At 39.4% G+C, this 18511-nt stretch overlaps 1 protein-coding gene across 1 annotated transcript; it reads left to right on the top strand.

Annotated features, from left to right (window-relative positions):
- Positions 1 to 3165: 3165 nt before the first annotated feature.
- Positions 3166 to 18497, top strand: LOC131902229 (protein WWC3-like; the record flags this gene model as incomplete). Its single annotated transcript, XM_059253263.1, has 4 exons — positions 3166 to 3242; positions 4740 to 4819; positions 16522 to 16651; positions 17540 to 18497. Coding segments are annotated over 4 exons (464 nt in total), but the record flags the coding sequence as incomplete, so codon positions are not given.
- Positions 18498 to 18511: the final 14 nt, after the last annotated feature.

Below are 18511 nucleotides of genomic sequence, written 5' to 3'. Positions count from 1 at the left end.
GAGACAGAGCCTATCACTGATTAGGCTAGGCTGTCTGGCCAGCAAGCCCCAGGGATTCAGCTATCTCTGTCTTCCCAGCACTGGGATTACCAGCACATACCACTGTGCCTAGCTTTTTACGTAGGTTCAGAAGATTGAACTCAGATCCTTATGCTTCTGTGATAAGTACTTTGTACACTGAGATTTCTCCCAGGCTCTGCTGTTACTAGGTTTTTTGTTTTTTTTTGTTTTTTGGGTTTTTTTTTTGGTTTTTCGAGACAAGGTTTCTCTGTGGCTGACCTTGAACTCACAGAGATCGCCTAGCTCTGCCTCCCGAGTGCTGGGATTAAAGGCGTGCGCCACCACCGCCCGGCATGTTACTAGTTTTTAACATGAGATTTTGTTGTTGTTATTATTGTTGTTATTTTGTTTTGTTTTTGTTTTTCGAGACAGGGTTTCTCTGTGTAACAGCCCTGGCTGTCCTGGAACTTGCTGAATTTAATGTTGTTGAAATTTGGTGGTAGGGTTAGTTTCTAGTCTCAGTGGGAAAGATCCCAGATGTTAACAATTGGCATTATCCTCCTGATTTAAGTTGACAAGTTTAACTTGAGTGTAAGGGAGAAGATAGCAACTCTTAGTGTCATTTGAATATTACATTTAACCAGAGGCCTTTAAGCTTAGGTGTGGAGTGTGTGTGTGTGTGTGTGTGTGTGTGTGTGTGTAAAAATGGACACGCACAGCATGTGTGTGGAGGTCAGAAGGCAACCTTAGATATTGGTCTATACACTCCACCTTGAGACATAACATCTTTTTTTATACCTGTGTATGCCCAAGAACCTCTGCAGATTCTCCTGTCTCTTCCTCTCATCTTGTTGTAGGAACACTAGGATTACAGATGTGCACTACTAAACCTGGCTTTACATGAGCTCTGGGGTTTTAAACTTGGGTCTTGATGCTTGCATAGCAAGTACTTTGCCCACTGAGCCATTTTCCTAGTCCTGATGTGGAGATTTCTTATAAATGATATTTGCCGTTAAGAACATTGTTTGAGCCGGGCGGCAGTGGCACACACCTTTAATCCCAGCACTTGGGAAGCAGCAGCAGGTGGATCTCTGTGAGTTTGAGGCCAGCCTGGTCTACAGAGTGAGATCCAGGACAAGCACCAAAACTACACGGAGAAACCCTGTCTTGAAAAACCAAAAAAAAAAAAAAAAAGAACATTGTTTGAGAAGCTAGAGAGATGGCTCAGCAATTAAGAGCAATGGCTGTTCTCCTGGAGGACCCAGGTTTGATTCCCAGTACTCACATGGTGGCTCACAAGTGTCTGTAACTCCAGTTCCAGGGGATCCAATATCTTCTTCTGGCTCCATGAGCACCAGGAACTCCATGGTACACAGACATACATGCAGGCAAAACACTCATACCCATACAATTTAAAATTTTTTAAAATAATGCTGTTTGAGCCATAACATTCATTGTTGATCTTAAATGAAAGCCACCAATCAAGTAACATTGAAAATTGTAAAATTTCAAAATAGACATTCTTATCTAAGATAGAATACTGGTGTGGGGTGGGGTGAGGTGGGGGACTGGAGTTGGTTAAATACCGGGCTTTTTTCATGCTATGAAATTTTCTATGAATATCTGTATTCTACGATCAATAGGCAATGAATTGTGGATTTTGTTGTTTGTGACAGTCTCACTCTGTAGCCCATGCTGGCCTTCAGTTTGAAGCAGTCCCCTTGCCTCAGATTCCCAAGTCCTGGATTACAGGCGTGAGCTACCACACCCAGCAAAGAATTGTGTTATAAAAAAACTTTCCTCCATGTCCTTGAGAGACCACAATTCTAAGTATAAGACAATTTGAGATAAAGCTGGCAGACATTTCAGATATTTATTTCCAGTAGATTCAGTTGTTTGAACTTCTGACTAAATGAGGCTTAAATAGTAGATTTTCCATAGAGCTGTTTTTAAAATAGGAGCTCTGAACTGCCCAAATTAACTTTGGATGTGGTTCTAATTGAAGTTTTAAATAATCTTGCTGTGTAAGCTACTTGATAGTTTTAAGCTGTCCTTTCCAGTATAAAGTGAGGAAAGGATCTTGAATTAAATTCTAGTTGTGAGCATGTAAGTTAAACTATGAGAGGGTCAGTCATAGGTACTGAAATCACAGGAGTGAATGAAAGGGACAACACCAGGAAGCTGATGATACTTGAGTAGGTTGGCTCACAGATGAAGACCATGGAACTAAGGAAGAGAATAGAAATCAAGTTGCCATAGTACAAACCACCAAGCCTTCAGCCATGTAAACAAAAGTGATAGTAATAGAAGGATAAAAACGGTGTAGAGAAATGAGGGGCACAGGGACAGGTACTGGCTGTCTCAGCCACTTGAATGCTAGAAAGGGTTTGCAGCTTTGTGTGGACAGAAGCAGATCTGTGGGATTTATTCACCCCAGATAATGACTAGTCATACGAATGACACTGTGTCTTTAAAAAGCATTAAATCACATGCATGACACTGTTTAAGAAACTATACGTTTATTTTAGCCAGACATCCAAACAGACTCAAAGAGAATCAAAGTATGAGTATCTTACTTCAGTTTCTAGGGAACAAGTAACTTGGGAGCACACTGCCTTCAGTCTGATGAGACTGACAGTAACTAGATTTTGACAGAACTGGAGAACTAGCTGCCTTTTTATTTTATACGTTTTCAGTGTTTTTTCCTTCCCATGGCAACAATTATCCATCTGGAAACTATAGATGCAAAGACAATAAAGATAAAATCCTTTGACATGCACCCATGGAGAATAACAATAGTTATCTCTATGATTCTATCCTTTAGTCACTTCTGTGTGTTTATATGGAAAAGAAAGTAACTAAGAACAATTTTCCATACCATAATCTTTTCTCCCTTATGTCTGTGTGGGCTTTATCCCTAATAGAGTTCTAGTAGAAGTAAATAGTTTGTTTCCCTGTAGCTTATGTTTTCTTATGTGATCATGTAGTAAATCCTAATGCAAAAATCAAACATCAAGATTTGAGGTTGTGAAATGTTAATTATTTGGGAGCCAGTGCCCATGTGTAAATTCCAGACTGAGAATTTAACATGATAAATCAGAAGTTCCTTTTGTCCATTTATTGTAAAGATTCTGTTATAAAATAAAACATTTTCTTTTTCCTTAGCCTTCTCTGGATATTCAACCAATACAAAGTATGATCCACACCAGATTAAAGCAGAAATAGCAAGTCGCCGGGATAGGGTAAGTCAAACCATGGTTTTCACAGCTGGAAGCACTGTATATATTTTTATGTAGCAATACTTATCATGATTCATTGTGTGATCATCAGTATGTCTAACACCAAGATATTGGTAAGATTTTTATTTCCCAAATTATATTGCATTTTGCTTTATTTTTCACTTGTTTTGCAATAGCAGGAAAAAAAATACTTTATTTTAAAGCTGTTGCTCATCAGAAAAAAAAGTAGCCAGCATCTGTTCCATGTTTTATAGGATAGACCGTTCAACCATTTGGGAAGATGGCAAGGTGTCAAGGCCCAGTGTTGCTGGGTTGCTTCTCTGTGCCAATAGGATACCACTTTTGACCCTTGGTAGCTGTTGTTCTTCTTGGGTTGCTAGTCCCAAAGAGTCCCAGCTCCTATAGCAGTTCTTCATCCGGATTCTGATCCTTCCTTGGTGACACCTACATTCATTAAGTGACACCTTGTCTCATCCCTTTAGGCCCTTATCCACCTGGTTGTCCGAAAGAGGATCCATGTATTGTTTTGTGACAAAGCTCAGGGAACATCTTAGTAATGAGGCCTCCTCTTTTATTGATGTGCCATTCCATAAACTAGGCTGTGTATTTTTAGTTCTCAAGTTTAAGCACAGCAAAGAACACCACCTGGGGAGCTTTTTAAACTTGCAAGTCTGTAAGCCCATTCTCCTGTGGTTTGGTAGAGACATGGATTAGGTTCCAGAATCTGTTTAAGGAATCATATCAGGGAATTGAGGTTCAGGTAGTCAGAGGCTGTAAATGTCCTTGGTAACATCTATGAAGAGTAAGTACAAATGAAGATGACAAAATTTTACATTTGCTATGTGATATGTACATTGTTATCCTCAAAAAACAAGTACTGTTCCCCACTTGCATAGGACCTGTTAGGATTGGGGGCTTTAAAAAAATTATTCGTTGGAGAATTTTATACATGTATACAATGAAATATGATCATATCTACTACCCATTTCCTCCCTCCAGCTCCCTCCATATTCCCCCAACACATCCCTTTCCCAACTTAGTGTCTTTTCCTTTTTTTGATAACCTAAGTCCAATTAGTGTTTGACCATATGTGTGTGGGTATGATAGTATCTACTGGAGGATGGGAATTCTACCAGTGGCCACATTCTGAAAAGGAGATGATTTTTTTCCTTTCCCGTCACCTATTAACTGCTAAGAACTCCTCAGAAAGGGAGCCTCTTCAACATCTATGCTAGAATTTTGGCTGGCTTGATTTTGTGTAAGTCTTGTAGCAGGTAACCACAGTTGCTCTGAGTTCACAATTGCAATACCGTGCTATATCCAAAAGACAGTTTTTCACAACACTCCACAGGATTGGGGACCTTTTAGTCTAAGCAAGGCAGTTTTCTTCGTGTAGTGAAGACTGGATGATCCATGCAGTTGAAAGCTAAGGGATAACTTGGATGACTATTGTAGAAATAATTTATCACTGCTTGGATTTAAAAGAAAATTTGTTTTTAGCTTTCCAGATTAAAGCGAGAGCTGACCCAGATGAAGCAGGAGCTACAGTATAAAGAAAAGGGTGTGGAGACCCTACAAGAGTGAGTTACTTGCATGTGTATATGGGAGCGTTTTCTTGTGATTTCCTTTTTTTCTGATACATTTGGTACCTGGACATGTCATGTTCAAATGCCTCAAGAATTTAACTTTTTTGCTTTTATTTATGCTCATTATTTTCTGATCTCAAATATCAGAATCTTTCTTTTCCTTGAAGATACCGTATTCCTTCAAATGGAAATACTTGGGAAACAAAACCCTTCTTTTTATATTTATGCATGCTTTTTGGTAGCTGTACTACTTAAGACACACGTAACTATTTACCTTTAAATTCAAGATTTTATTAGTTTCTCTTAAATTTTTTAATTCTAAAATCAATTAAAATAAAATTACAGTTTTCCAGTCTCATTAGTCAGGTTTGAAGTTCTCAGTGGTCACACGTGAGTAATACATATTTTCTCTACCATGACAATAGCAATATTTTGAGCTAGATGAGTCTTGGCGTAGAGCATCCTGCATAACAGAGAAGTTGTGCAGCATCTTTGACCTCTAACCTCTAGCTGTCAGTAGCATCCATCTAACTTCTATTGTAATAACTTGTAATGTGTCCAGACATTGTCAAATGCCTACAGTTGAGAAGCACAAGACTAGTGACTACATATTGGCCATCATAAGCTGTAGATTCCCATCATCACAAATAGTACTGCTGGACTTCCTCCTTTTTTTGCCCTTGCAGTTAGAACTGTATTCCTATAAACAGTTTGAGGAGGAATTTCTTATAGTTAGTAAGCTGTATTAAGTCAGCATATTAAGTGAACAAGAGTCAGTTTATAGATGGTGATGGTGTTGGCCTGAAAGAATTAGTTTTTTTAAAGGAAATAGTGTAGACTTATTGCCTGAGAGACCTTTCAGAGCCTGGTTCCACTGGCTAAACTTGGCATGTGCTTCATACTTTCTGTACCTGTGTTTCTCCTCTTTACATGATTGTCTTAGCCATTCTGCCCGCTACAACAAAATACCATCAGGTGGGTGGCTTGAAGAACAGTCTTTCATTTCATAATTCTGCATGAAGTCTGGAAGTCTGAGTCTATTCCTAGAAATGACCCAGTTCCAGACTTGTAGATAGTTACCTTTACACTGACTGTATTCTTACATGGCTGAGAGAGGTTGTATAAGTTTTAGTCTCTCTTCCTTTTCTTTCAAGGACATTTGTGGGTACACTCATGACCTTGTCTAACCCCCAGCCCCATCCAAGTACCTTCACATTAGAGCATAAGGCTTCAACAGAAGAGTGGGGAAGGGGTATAAATATACAGTTGATTAACAGCACTGATCAAATTCAGTTGCCCAGAGTGCAAAGTTACCTGCCTAGTATCAAGTTAATCTTTGACAAAGGTAGGGGGTCCATCTGCATGGTTACTGTAGTGTGTAAAGATGAACAACATAGCATGTTTTGTATCCTGGATTCACATTTAGTAACACTGTAACAAATATGAGGGCAGTGCTGATCTTTATGGAGAGTTAATAGATAAGTGTGTTTGACGAGTGTAATTACCTTAGCCTTGTGTATGATCTGGTCATATCAGACTCTATTTTTGAACATTAAATTGAGATTGACTATTTTTCTTTTTTCATGTGTATGTGTTTGTGGTGTGTTTGTATATGCTTGTTTGAGTGTGGACCTGTATGTCATGCATTTGGAGGCCTGAGACTGACATTTGGGAGTCTTCATCACTTTCCACTTTATTCATTAAGATTGGGTTTCTCAATGTAACCCAGAACTCCTGTCTCCACCTTCTGAGTGCTGGAGTTATAAGCAGGCTGTCACACCTACCTGACAATTATATGAGTTCTGGTGATCCAAATTCTGGTCTTCATGTTTGCTGCTTATTCAGCAAGTACTTGAATTTGTGAACCACTTATCCAGCCAGAGACTGACTTTTGTAGTCAGTCGGATTGGGTTGGTTCAGGGTTGCTTTATGTGTACCTTATGTTAAGGTCATCTGGGTACCAGGGAAGACACAAAACAAAGGATTTGTTGCATTTTGCCTGGGGGAACTTGGCTTCTCTGGCCCTGACTCCCAGGAATGTTAAAAACATGACAGTTTATTCAGAAACACAGGCATGCCCCCTGCAGGTGGATTTTGATAAACCCATCAGCATAATGCCATCTGAGCTCTTTTAAAGTCATTATCCCTCTTTGTTCTTTACTAGCATTGAGCAGTCTGTTTGTGTGGTCTGCCTGGGTTTTGATTCTGCAATCTGAGATTCTTTTAACTAGCACTAGCCAGTTAGCACAGCTGTTTTTGTTCTGCTTTTTAAAAGTTTTGTCTTAAGCAAATCAAGCCTCTTCTCCAATGCTGCTCTGTAGGAAGCTGCATTGTCACTGTGTGCTTCCTGGTTACTGGCTTTGTTGCTCATTTGGTCTACTTGATGCAGTGCTTCCCAGTGTATTGGTGCAGGCTCTTTATCTTCCCACCCCTTCCCCAATCATCCAGAGAGCCTCTAGGTCTCCCAACCCTTTCTAGGATGCTTCCCTGTATGTTGTGATTATTCTGTTAAAAGGGATGAATAAAGAATAAAAGCAAATTAATAATTGGACTTGATAGGTTATCAAAAGTTGCCTGGACTATGTAGTTGAATAAGGTGTTGATTTCCTGCTTTCAGTGCCCTTTGCTACTAATAGCTTTACTCTATGGTACGGGATAATCTAACATTTTAATGGTGGGCTCTTTATATGTTGGAAGCTGCAGTCCATTTCATTTTTTTACTTGCAAATGTTCTGAAGAAGGTGACTAGGATTCAGAAAGAATCTGAGGGTGTCCAGCAGTCCCAAAGCTCACAGGGGAGCCAATTTCTGCACTTTTCCTTGAAGGCTGTGGCTTTTGCAGGGGATTAATGAGCTTGGTGCCCAGTGCTTCTCCTGACCCATTGTGGATAGCCCGTTTCCCAGTTTGAATACAAAGTTTGTAATATCCGGTTGAGACTGAATAATCTAGAACATAAAATATTCTGGGAACTGGAAAATGGACTTCCCTTTGACCTTGCTAGGAAGTAGTCCATCTGTTGCAAGAGGCTCGAAGATAGGAGGTAGCCTCTGTTTCTCCTGCTGTGTAGTATGAACTAGCACAGGGAGAGGCTTAACTTCATGCCTAGAGCTGACATGGAATATGAATTGGGATCCTAGAAGAGAGAGGTATGGTGTTTTTAGTTAGTTTCTGCTTGACTTAGCAAGACTCCATGATTGGGGGCAGTTATTGTAAACTTGCCTCTTTGCAAGGGAAGGCTCCTCTTGCATGACAGAGCTCATGGGAATACCCACCCTTACCTGTCAAAAAGTAGATGGGGGGAGATTCTGGACCTAGCCTTGGTCCTGAGGGGCTTCCCTTCATTTCTGTGTCCTACCAGTGGGCCAGGTTTCAAACACCTTTCAGGAAGGAGCTCCCCAGGGAGAACCCTACTTGAATAGCATGTTACTGCTCTGTTGGAAACTGCATTATCACTGTGTTTACTGCATCTGTGATACAGCCTCAGGAAAAAGAGAAAACATAGACACTTACATCACTCTTAAAATTCTTTGCAAGTGAAAAACAAGCTGGTACCTTGCCCTGAGTACCACTGACTATGAGATTTTTACATCCTAATTAATTTTCTGCTATTGAAGATTGGGCACTTATGTTTGGATCAAATTAGTTGTGAATATTTATATTGTTCATAGAGAAATTTTGAGAAAAAAAATGATCATCTCACTCTCACCGTGAAATCAAGACTCTAAGTCCAGATAACAAGTGAGCTATTATACATAAACATGATGCTTATGATTTTTGTTTAGTTTTGTTTTTAACACTAACACGGTTCAAGGCAGCAGCCTTAGATTTTCCTCCAGAAATTGTCTGCTGTTCTTGCTTCCCAGAAACTTCAGAGCACCTCAACAGGAGTTTGGCCGCTTATAACATTTTAAACTTGACTTGTTTATCTTGGTGAATTTCCTGGCTAGCAAGGAAATCCATCATTATGCTTGAGTCCAAGGGAGTAAAAAAGAACCTTTTGTATTTTTTTTTAAAAATCTATATATGTTGTAAATATTTGTGGAGGGGAACTGGCCTTGGATATATTCTCTGGATTAATGATGAAGTTTTATGTATGTGTGCACATATATATATATATATATATATATTATATGTGTGTATGTGTGTATACATATATATATATATATATATATATATATATATATATATAGAGAGAGAGAGAGAGAGAGAGAGAGAGAGAGATGTAAGCTTTCAATGATAGAGAGAGAATGTAACAAGCCTCTTATAGCCCTCTCCCTATTTTAACCCCACAGTGACTAGTCTTGGCAAATATGTAGCCCTGTCTCATTCCCTAAATTCTTATTGGAATAAATCCCCAAATCACATTTAATCAATAAATCCTTTTCTTAAAGCTGTATACCCCTTTGTGAACATAATCTGAGTTCTAGTATCCCACTTACTAGGCACCCATCAGCAAAGAGCTTTCCTGTTTCCCCATTCTATTTGGCTCCAAATTCTAATGAGACCCACACAGTGCATTTTTTGGGTATATCTGTTAAATCTCTTCATCTATGATTCTTCTCCTTTTGTTTTCCCAGGAACTGATTTGCTCAGGAAAAGAATTTGTGTGTCCTGTATAGTTTCCCTGATTTTAGATTTCAGTTCTTAACTTTCCAGATTTTCAGTGAGTTTTGGCTTTGGTGGCTTGCTATAGCCATGCATAATATTTCTCATAAGCTTTCTGTCTCCTAAAAGATACTTTTAGGATAAGTACCTGAAAGTTAGTTTCATTGGTCACAGGATGACTGTATTTGTCATATATTGGACATTGCCAAATTTTCCTATAGCAGCTACATCATTTTCTCTTCCTACCACTGGACATGAACGTTTCTGATTTCCATGGCTTTACCAACAGAATGTGTTGACAAGCTATGGCATTTTTGCCTCTCTCATTGGTGAATGAGAGGATCTAAGTGTATTATTCACTTGCATTTCTCTCATGGATCTCTGTAAAAGTCTTCAGAAAATAGAAACATCATTTATCTTGAAAAAAGTCTTAAGTGAGCTACTTCAGTGAAAGATTACTGGACTCTGTTGTCCACAAACTTTTGAAACCTAACTTGAAAATTACCTTAATGTGACTCATTGCTAGTTTCCGGAGGCAAATAGAAGGATGCAGAAACTAAAGAATATTTCTGGAGTGAACAAAACACAAGAATGTGGTGGGCATGCTCACAGGTATGAGAGAATCCCCTTGGTAGTCCCCTGTTTGGAGATCTGAAGTGAACCTTGTGCTAATTCTGAGCTGTCCTGACTGGGAAGCCCACCTAACATGGCTTTACCCCAAGTTTCTCCCATTTATCTGCCTAACACTGTAATGTCTCTGACACTGGTATGATGACCAGAATGCTGCCCTGACCCCCTTGTTACCACATCTGTTGTTTATGGTATGGTATTTCCATACTTGGCACCCAATCCCTCTCACAGATTCTACTCTGATCACTCTAAGCTGAGCCACTGTGATTCATGATTCTTGTGAGTAACCACAGAAATTCTTTTTAAATGTCTCCTCACCTTATGACTCTCATGTGGCCTTCTCTCTCCTAGAATACAAAGTAGATGTTTGATGAGTTAGCCTACTAGACCAACTTCATTTCACCCTAGTTTCATTTCTAGTCTTCTGTGCTAGCCCCTTTGACCACCCTGCTAGCTCTCGGCCTACCTGGGACACCTGCTTTTAGAACTAGTACTTAATACCTAAATTCATCCTTCTTTTCTGTGGGTCTCTGGGGCAAGTGACATCTTACTTAGATCCTTGATGAACCATCCTATTGAAATAGGCAAACTCTCAATTGCACACTGACCCTAAAGTGGATTCATTTTGTTTAAAACCATGGATACTGCATTATTATCATGATTTTTATCTTATTGGCTACTTTCATGATTCAAGTGTGACACTTTGCCTTGGTTCCTACACCATCAAGAGGATTCAGACAATTTCTGGAACAGGAACAGCTCAACATAATAAATGGACCTTAGTCTGAGTTCTGAGGGAGTGACAGATATGGTCTCTGCTAGCTGTCATGTCATTTACTTCATTCTTAAATACTGGGACCCTCTGAGCTGCCAGGGTCTTAAGGAGAACTGTTAATTGCCCTGCTTGCCTTCTTATTAACTGCTCAAGTATTTCCTTCTCCTCTACATTTTGGATTATATTTCATTTGAGCCCTGGATTTTCAGAAGTCCTTTTACTTATGTCTGCTATTCACATTACCAAAAGGAGTGTCCACTAAGTGGTCCAATAACCAATTTCTACTAGGTCCATTTCTTCCACTCTGTGAGCTTCTCAGCCTTACTGTTGATTAAGAAACTTCCCAGTTGAGGTAGGATGGATAGATTTATACCTATTTGTCTCCTTAAATAAGAGTGACTACATACTTCTAAGTATTTGATATCACACTGAGGCATTACTAGATAAGAGAGTCAGCACTTTCTGTCTGAGGATTTATTGGTCCAGAAAAGAATGGAATTGTGTACAGCTAGAGTAGGGATACTGCATGGATAGAGTAGGATTCCATTAACAGCACCCCACTAACCTGCATATAAGGTACAGCCTGTGCAACCCCCTTCTGGCAGTACCACTCATATAGTAGTAGTAAGACACACAGAAATGGGGTGGAAACAAAAGTAACATTGTTCCCAGTGATAGGACAGACCTAGCATTGCACACAAGACCCACTGTTGATAGCAAGCTGCCAAAAGCTTTCTGATGTGCATTCAAGACCCTTTCTAGAACTTTTCATTTAAAACCTGGTGACTGTAACAAAACTATTTATTCTTTTGTGTTTTAATCTGTGGTATTAACATGGAATGACTCTAGAGGACTGGCAGCTCTTTTCTCAAAGATGAGAGTTTAAGGTGTGTTAGGCTTTTTCCTTCTTTTGCTAGTAAATTCTACCAGCATCCTCAATTAATCACCAAAAATGGAAATCTTAGGGCAATATGATATGAGTTTGATGATAAACATCTCTTCATGGGTTCCTTGCTCTATTCCTGGGGATTTCTGTTACAGGGTATCCCTAAAACAAGGTCTATCCAGCTACTCTGGCATATTATATTCATTCTCTCTCTCTCTATCTCTCTGTCTGTGTGTGTGTGTATGTGTGTGTGTGTGTGTGTGTGTGTGTGTGTGTGTGTGTGTGTGTGAGAGAGAGAGAGAGAGAGAGAGAGAGAGACACGTGTGATGTGTGAATGTAGCATTGCACATGTTGTGGAGGTCAGAGATCAACTTCAGAGAGTTGATTCTTGCCTTCTACATTGTTGAGACAGGGTTTCTTATTTCTGAGGTGTTGCATATCAAGGTCATCTGACCCATAAGCTTCCAGCCAGTTTTCCTGTCTCCACCTTGCACTACTACTACATTTGGCTTTTTTGTGTAGGTTCTTTGGTCCAAACTCAGATCATCAGACTTGTATGGTGAGTGCAATTACACTCTGAGCCATCTTGCTAGCCCATAATCTTTTTTCCGTTTCACTGTCTCATAGCTACTAAGGTAGAAGTGTAGCCAGAGCCCAGGTCCAGGCCTTGAAGTCCATTTTTGTTCTCTGAAGGCCTCTGCAGTGCCCACTGCTGGACTAACGTGCTCATGCTGCTGATAAAGTTGGGTCTCTTTTCCTTGATATGGCTGCTATTCCTGTTGTACAATCTGGTGCCACAACAGACTGCTGGCTCCACTACTAGGTTTTAACAGTGGCTAGGCTTTGGTGCTGCAACTGCTGAAAGCTGCAATGCAGCCACCACATTCAGGTCTGATAGAGGAGCAGGTGTGGGACTGCAGCCTTCACTGTGAATCATACCTATACAGCTATGGATACTTTCCCATTCCCAGGCACGTGGAAAATTACATTTAATATAGTCAAGTTTCCCTTTTCTCTATGAGGGTTGGTTGCAGGCCTTGCTCTATTTTTCATTCTGGAACAGCAGGAAGGCCTAGGAGCAGAGACAGTGGCCGTTGATGGTTAGAGAGCAATTGGACATCCCTGGCTTTTAGGATTTTGTTTAAAGATGACCTTCCTCTTTTCTATAGATCTCATCAGCCTACAGAGGTTTTGGTTTATGACAGTAACAACAATATATGGTAAAGCCTTTCATCAGAAGATTAGTACAGAACATATTATTTAAATAAGGCCTACAAAAAACATTTCGTGACTTTCTTGGCAGTTAGTGGTTTAAAATGTATGACCCTTGAATTTTCCTTTGTGTTAGAGACTTGCGGCTCTTTCTAGAGTACATAAAGTGGAAACATACATGGGATGCCCCTGCTTTGTGTTTTCCTGCATTGTGGGTCTTAATGCTGAGATGAATAGCTCTCAAGGGAATTTTTTTTCTGGTGTTGGTGATTGAACTCATGTCTTCACACATTTTTATCGATGCTAGCCACTCCAGCTCTAGGTGAACAGCTGGACTTAACTGCCAGCCTGTGGTCTTGAACTGGACATGGGCTAAAAAATAATCTCATCATTATTTGAAGGTATTGCTTTGTCCTTCAGTAATTTCATACCAAAAGCATTCTCTATCAGACAATTCTTTCTACTGTCAACTCCTGGGTCTTTACATGTACAGAGGCCATGGACTTCATTTTAATACTAATTACTATATTGTCAGTGAATGATAATTAGTGTAAGAAGAGGCTCCTCTAACCTTGTGGGAGCTAGTTGTTGGGTAAACAAAATTCTCAGTCCTACCTGTAGGCATTCAGGAACAGCAGGGAACCAGGAGTTGATATTTGTTCTGGTGATTTTCTAATCTGTTTCCAGTCACCCTTTTCATCACATCATTTAGTTTAGCAACATCCTCTGTGCAAAACTTCAGTCCATGACGTTGATTTTTGTTGTGAAACTATGATCAGTAATATAAGTATAGAGTAGAAAATATTGTGACTATCACACTCAACTTACAGGTCAGCATATTTGTAGTGAGTGAGAAAACCAGCCATTTTGGCAGAAGGGGGTCTGCTTTTGAGGACAAAAGAATTTTAAAAATATACAAGCGGTTTATATGCTGGATGCTGCCACTTTTGCTATTGACTTTCATTTTTTTTTTTTAAGCATTCACCAAATAGCTAGTTGATACTATGCTGGGAAATACACATGCATGTACACAGACGCACAGGCACTCACATACATACATTTTGTTTTGTTTTAAGACAGGGTCTTCCTGTGTAGCTTAGTCTGGCCTCAAAGTTATGATCCTCCTGCATCCACTGCCTGACTACCGGCCTGCATACCATATTCAACAGAACTATTTATTTATTTATTTATTTATTTATTTATTTATTTATTTATTTTAATTAATTAATTTATTTATTTATTTTTGAGACAGAGTTTCTCTGTGAAACAGTCCTGGATGTCCTGGAACTCGCTCTGTAGACCAGGCTGGCCTCGAACTCACAAAGATCCACCTGGCTCTGCCTCCCGAGTGCTGGGATTAAAGGCGTGCACCACCACTGCCTGGCCTTTTCATGTTTTATTACTAAAGTTCATGACAACCATTAAGGTGCTATGGAGTTAAAAGTAATTGCCTCAATCATTTGGATAAGGTGTTATGAAGGATCCAGAGTAGGGATCTTTTGAGAACAAAAAACAATACCTACAGGCCAAACTTCTGTTCATGCTCATGTAATTTAACTTTTAGCATAGAACACTTTAGTTAAAAAATACATGCAACTAATTGAAATAATATATAACTAAAGAATTTTGCTTTATAGAAATGTACATTTAAGAAACTTATAGGGTGTACCTGACCATTATGGAAGTGCCTGTGGAGTCAGGCTGTGATTGGTTTGGAATTGTTGTCGTGCAATATGTGGTATCCTGTGGTTTATTTGTATCTGTTCTCTTAGGGAAAAGACTTAGTCTCCATCTTCATAAATGTCCATAGTAGTTGATGGCTATCATAGAAATACTCACTGGTTCTATTGCCCTGTTCCAACTCAATTTCTTGCTTCTGTATTTGCCCTTCTCTTCCAAGGATGCCAGTAGGTCAGGTCAACTCTGGTGCTGAGCTTTGCTTTGTGTTTTTACACATATGACAAGGAATTTATTAATAATAATGAAATAGTAAAGTTGTCAACTTAATACCTTTTCTCCAATGAGTAAGAAGTTTTATTATCCTGATAATCATCATTATTACAAACATTATATTCTAGGACTTCTGCCAGGTGAGTCCTTTCCTTACATATTCTCCTTAAATCTTAAGCCTGTCCTGTGGGAGTAGTGTTGTTAGTATTCCCATTTGAGACACAATGAAGTAGATCAAAAGATATGGATGATTTGTCTAGGGTCCCACAGCTAATGAGTGGTGGAGCTGGAATTCTATCCTACTCACAGAATACTAGGTTTGTGTAGTGGAAAACCAGGCAGTTTGGGCTCACAATGATGATCCAGATCTTCAGGATAACCTGTGAGGGAAGTTATTAGGTTCAGAATCTGTGTAATGGTAGGTCTGGAACCTGTTGAGTAAGGTAGCTGCTTTCCAGGGAAGGAATTCATTCTACATCTGGACCAATTTCTCCATTTCCTTAGCCTTGTAGGCTTCCCAGGCTTGAGACTTAGGAATGGGAGACATGACAGAGGACATGCTCCCAAGACTGCCTGCTATTGGAAGATGAAGCCAAGTCTGGTTGTTTTGTGTTCTATACCTACTACCACCAGCCAGGCTTATATGTGCATAGGTTGACTGAGTGGATGAACAGGCAGAAGCAGGAGAGAGGTGGGGGGGGGGGAGAGAGAGAGAGAAGGAGGAAGGGGAAGGAAGGAAGTTTTTTGTTTTTTTGTTTTTTTGTTTTTTTTTTTTGGTTTTTCGAGACAGGGTTTCTCTGTGTAGCTTTGCGCCTTTCCTGGGACTCACTTGGTAGCCCAGGCTGGCCTCGAACTCACAGAGATCCGCCTGGCTCTGCCTCCCGAGTGCTGGGATTAAAGGCGTGCGCCACCACCGCCCGGCGGAAGGAAGTTTTGATGGATGGATATTGGACTGCAGCAAAGTATCAAGGAGGTAGATAGAATAAGTGATAGAGATAAGTGATAACTAGAATGGTAAGTAATAACTAGAATGAAATGAATGAATAGAGAAGGCATACATTTCCAGTTTGAGGGCTGAGGATATAGTGCAATAGTAGAATGCTGCCTAGTCTGGACAAGGTCCTGGGTTCAATCCCCAATACCACAAAATGAGGTTCCAATTTTTGTTAAGTATATTATTGGACCATACTTCTTCTTGCTGTTTTCCATATACTCTCCTGGCATACAAATCTCACCCATAAGTTTATTTAATAAACATATTTGACCACTGACCTTAATAATGCTGAGAATAAATGAAAACTTTGGTTATTCGCCCCGAGAGGGAATATATAATCTCATGTATTATTCAAGTATGCTGCTTAGTAGAGGATATGGGCCTCCTCTCCTACACAGGATGCTCCTGAAGCAAAGGCAGATATCCATCAACCAGGTCTCAGGTCTTCATATTTGCCACAAGGATGGAAGGTTTCATGGAGTCTTTGCTGTTTTGTGCCCATACTCTGCTTTTAACTGTTTTCCACCTTTCCATGATACTTTTGAATATATATTGTTTTAAATATTGGAATGTTTGAATATTTATTGTTTAAAAGGATGTTATAATCTCCTGTGGAATGACTCTAATTTCTTATTTGTAAACAGGATTGACCGGAAGATGTCAAGTTCTCACACCAGCTACAAACTGGATGAGGCTCAGGCTATAATGAGTGAACTCCGTACTATTAAGAAAGCCATTTGTACAGGGGAGAAGGAGCGGCGGGACCTGATGCAGGTAAAACCAAGGCTGCCTCTTGAAAACTCTGCCTGCCGACCTATCTGTCACTTATTTATTACATTTTTATATTATTATATACATAATTTATGAGTACTATATATGTGTATTTTGAGCACATGCACACCATGTTTAAGTAAGTGTATTAATTCTACCTGATCCCTTCCATCTTAAATAAACTCAGGATGACTGGCCCCTTCCAAAACACCTTCGTTTCAGTTCTGAGCCAACTGCCTGAGTTCTGTTGCACTTGTATATTCTGATTCTGGTGTCTTCAGCAATGCCAAAAGTGAATAAGTACGAAAGCCTAAAGAAATAGTAAACAATCTTATTTCTCTCGAATGTCCACACAAACAAGTTTCATGTGCCAGAATTTATACTTACTGTAATTTTTAGCATGTTAACATCCACAGATTACTTTTTTCCATTTAGCACAATGGATGAAAAAATCAGGTTATAAAAGTGTGGTTTGGGAGATGCTTTATCTCTGGTTTACCTCTAAAAAATTTGAGGTGGCATGCATGTTTGTCAGACCCAGTAACTATTTGGACATTTGGGATAGCAATGCTTTTTTTGGTTTGTTTGTTTTAATCAAGAAACACAAAAGCTTAAAAAAGCAAGAACAATGGCACCATAATTATTCTCTATTTTATGTGTGTACTACCAGAAGGATTCAGTTTCTCTTTACTTAAATGACTAACAGTTTTCTCTAAAGTATGTGCATTGAAAAAGATGCTTTTGTTAAAAAAAAAAATCTAATGATAATGGAGATGAGACATCACTCCAGTCTTAGGCTGTAGACCTCCTTGAACCAGAAAGAAACAGTTGCTTCTAAAGGAAGGAAACTACGCTGTCTCCACTCAGAGAACTTGTCTTACTCTTTTCCAGAGCCTGGCCAAGCTTACTGACAGCTTCAAGAATAGCTGCTCCATTATGGAAACTCTACAAGATTTCTCTCACAGCACAGGCGCACTTGGTGACTCTGGTGTCCCTCAGCAGTTTTGTGATGCTGGCTCTCAGACTGATACTATAGGGGAGGTATGCTCATCCAGGACAGAGACATGAACATTCCCAAAGAGGAGTCACTGGCTTTGGTGGTGTTGTCACCCATTTGAACTAACTTTTAATTTCTACCTCAAAGATATTTTGGGCTTTGTGTCAATAAATTTGAAAGGAAAATCACATTTCTCACATTTAGCTGTAATGTTGCATTTTGAATGCATATTGTCTTGTGATTAAGTGTCTTAAAAATGGCAGCTGCTTTGCCAGCATTAAACTTAAGTGTTTTCTTGAAATATCCATGACATTTTAGAGTGTGGCTTAGCAAATTATTTCTGCAAAGGATCAGGTAGTAAATATCTCAGGCTTTGAAAGCCTAGATAGTCACTTCCTTAACTGGTCACCTGTCATTAGAATGCAAAAAGGTGTTCTGGATGATACCTAAGAGAATAGGCTTATTGGTTGCCATTAAAACTTTATTTCCCAAACAAAAAAACAGGCGGTGGACTGGACCTAGTTCCAGGATCAGATTGCTGATCTCTGGTTTAGGCTGTGATTTCCAAAGGTTTTGTGGCACTGTCACTTAGGGTTATACTTTATTGCCATTTCTTGTTCTTCTAAGACAATGTCAGGAAATTGATTTTCTTTGAGACTTGGAACAATGAATGTAATGAATGAATTGTAATGAAGTTTGAAATTAATTTGCAACCAAATGAGAACAGTTTGGAGGACTTCTTTTCCTCATGGGTTATTAAGTAAAGATAAAACATTAGTGGGAAGCATGGTACTTCTCCCATTAAATAAAGGAAAGCTTAAGAGAGAGGGGGTAAAACAATTTGTGAGAATGTCTGGGTTTTAGTT

Source organism: Peromyscus eremicus, unplaced genomic scaffold (assembly GCF_949786415.1).
Source record: "Peromyscus eremicus unplaced genomic scaffold, PerEre_H2_v1 PerEre#2#unplaced_4133, whole genome shotgun sequence".
Classification (NCBI taxonomy): Eukaryota; Metazoa; Chordata; class Mammalia; order Rodentia; family Cricetidae; genus Peromyscus; species Peromyscus eremicus.
This window is presented reverse-complemented; position numbering and strand designations above follow the sequence as displayed.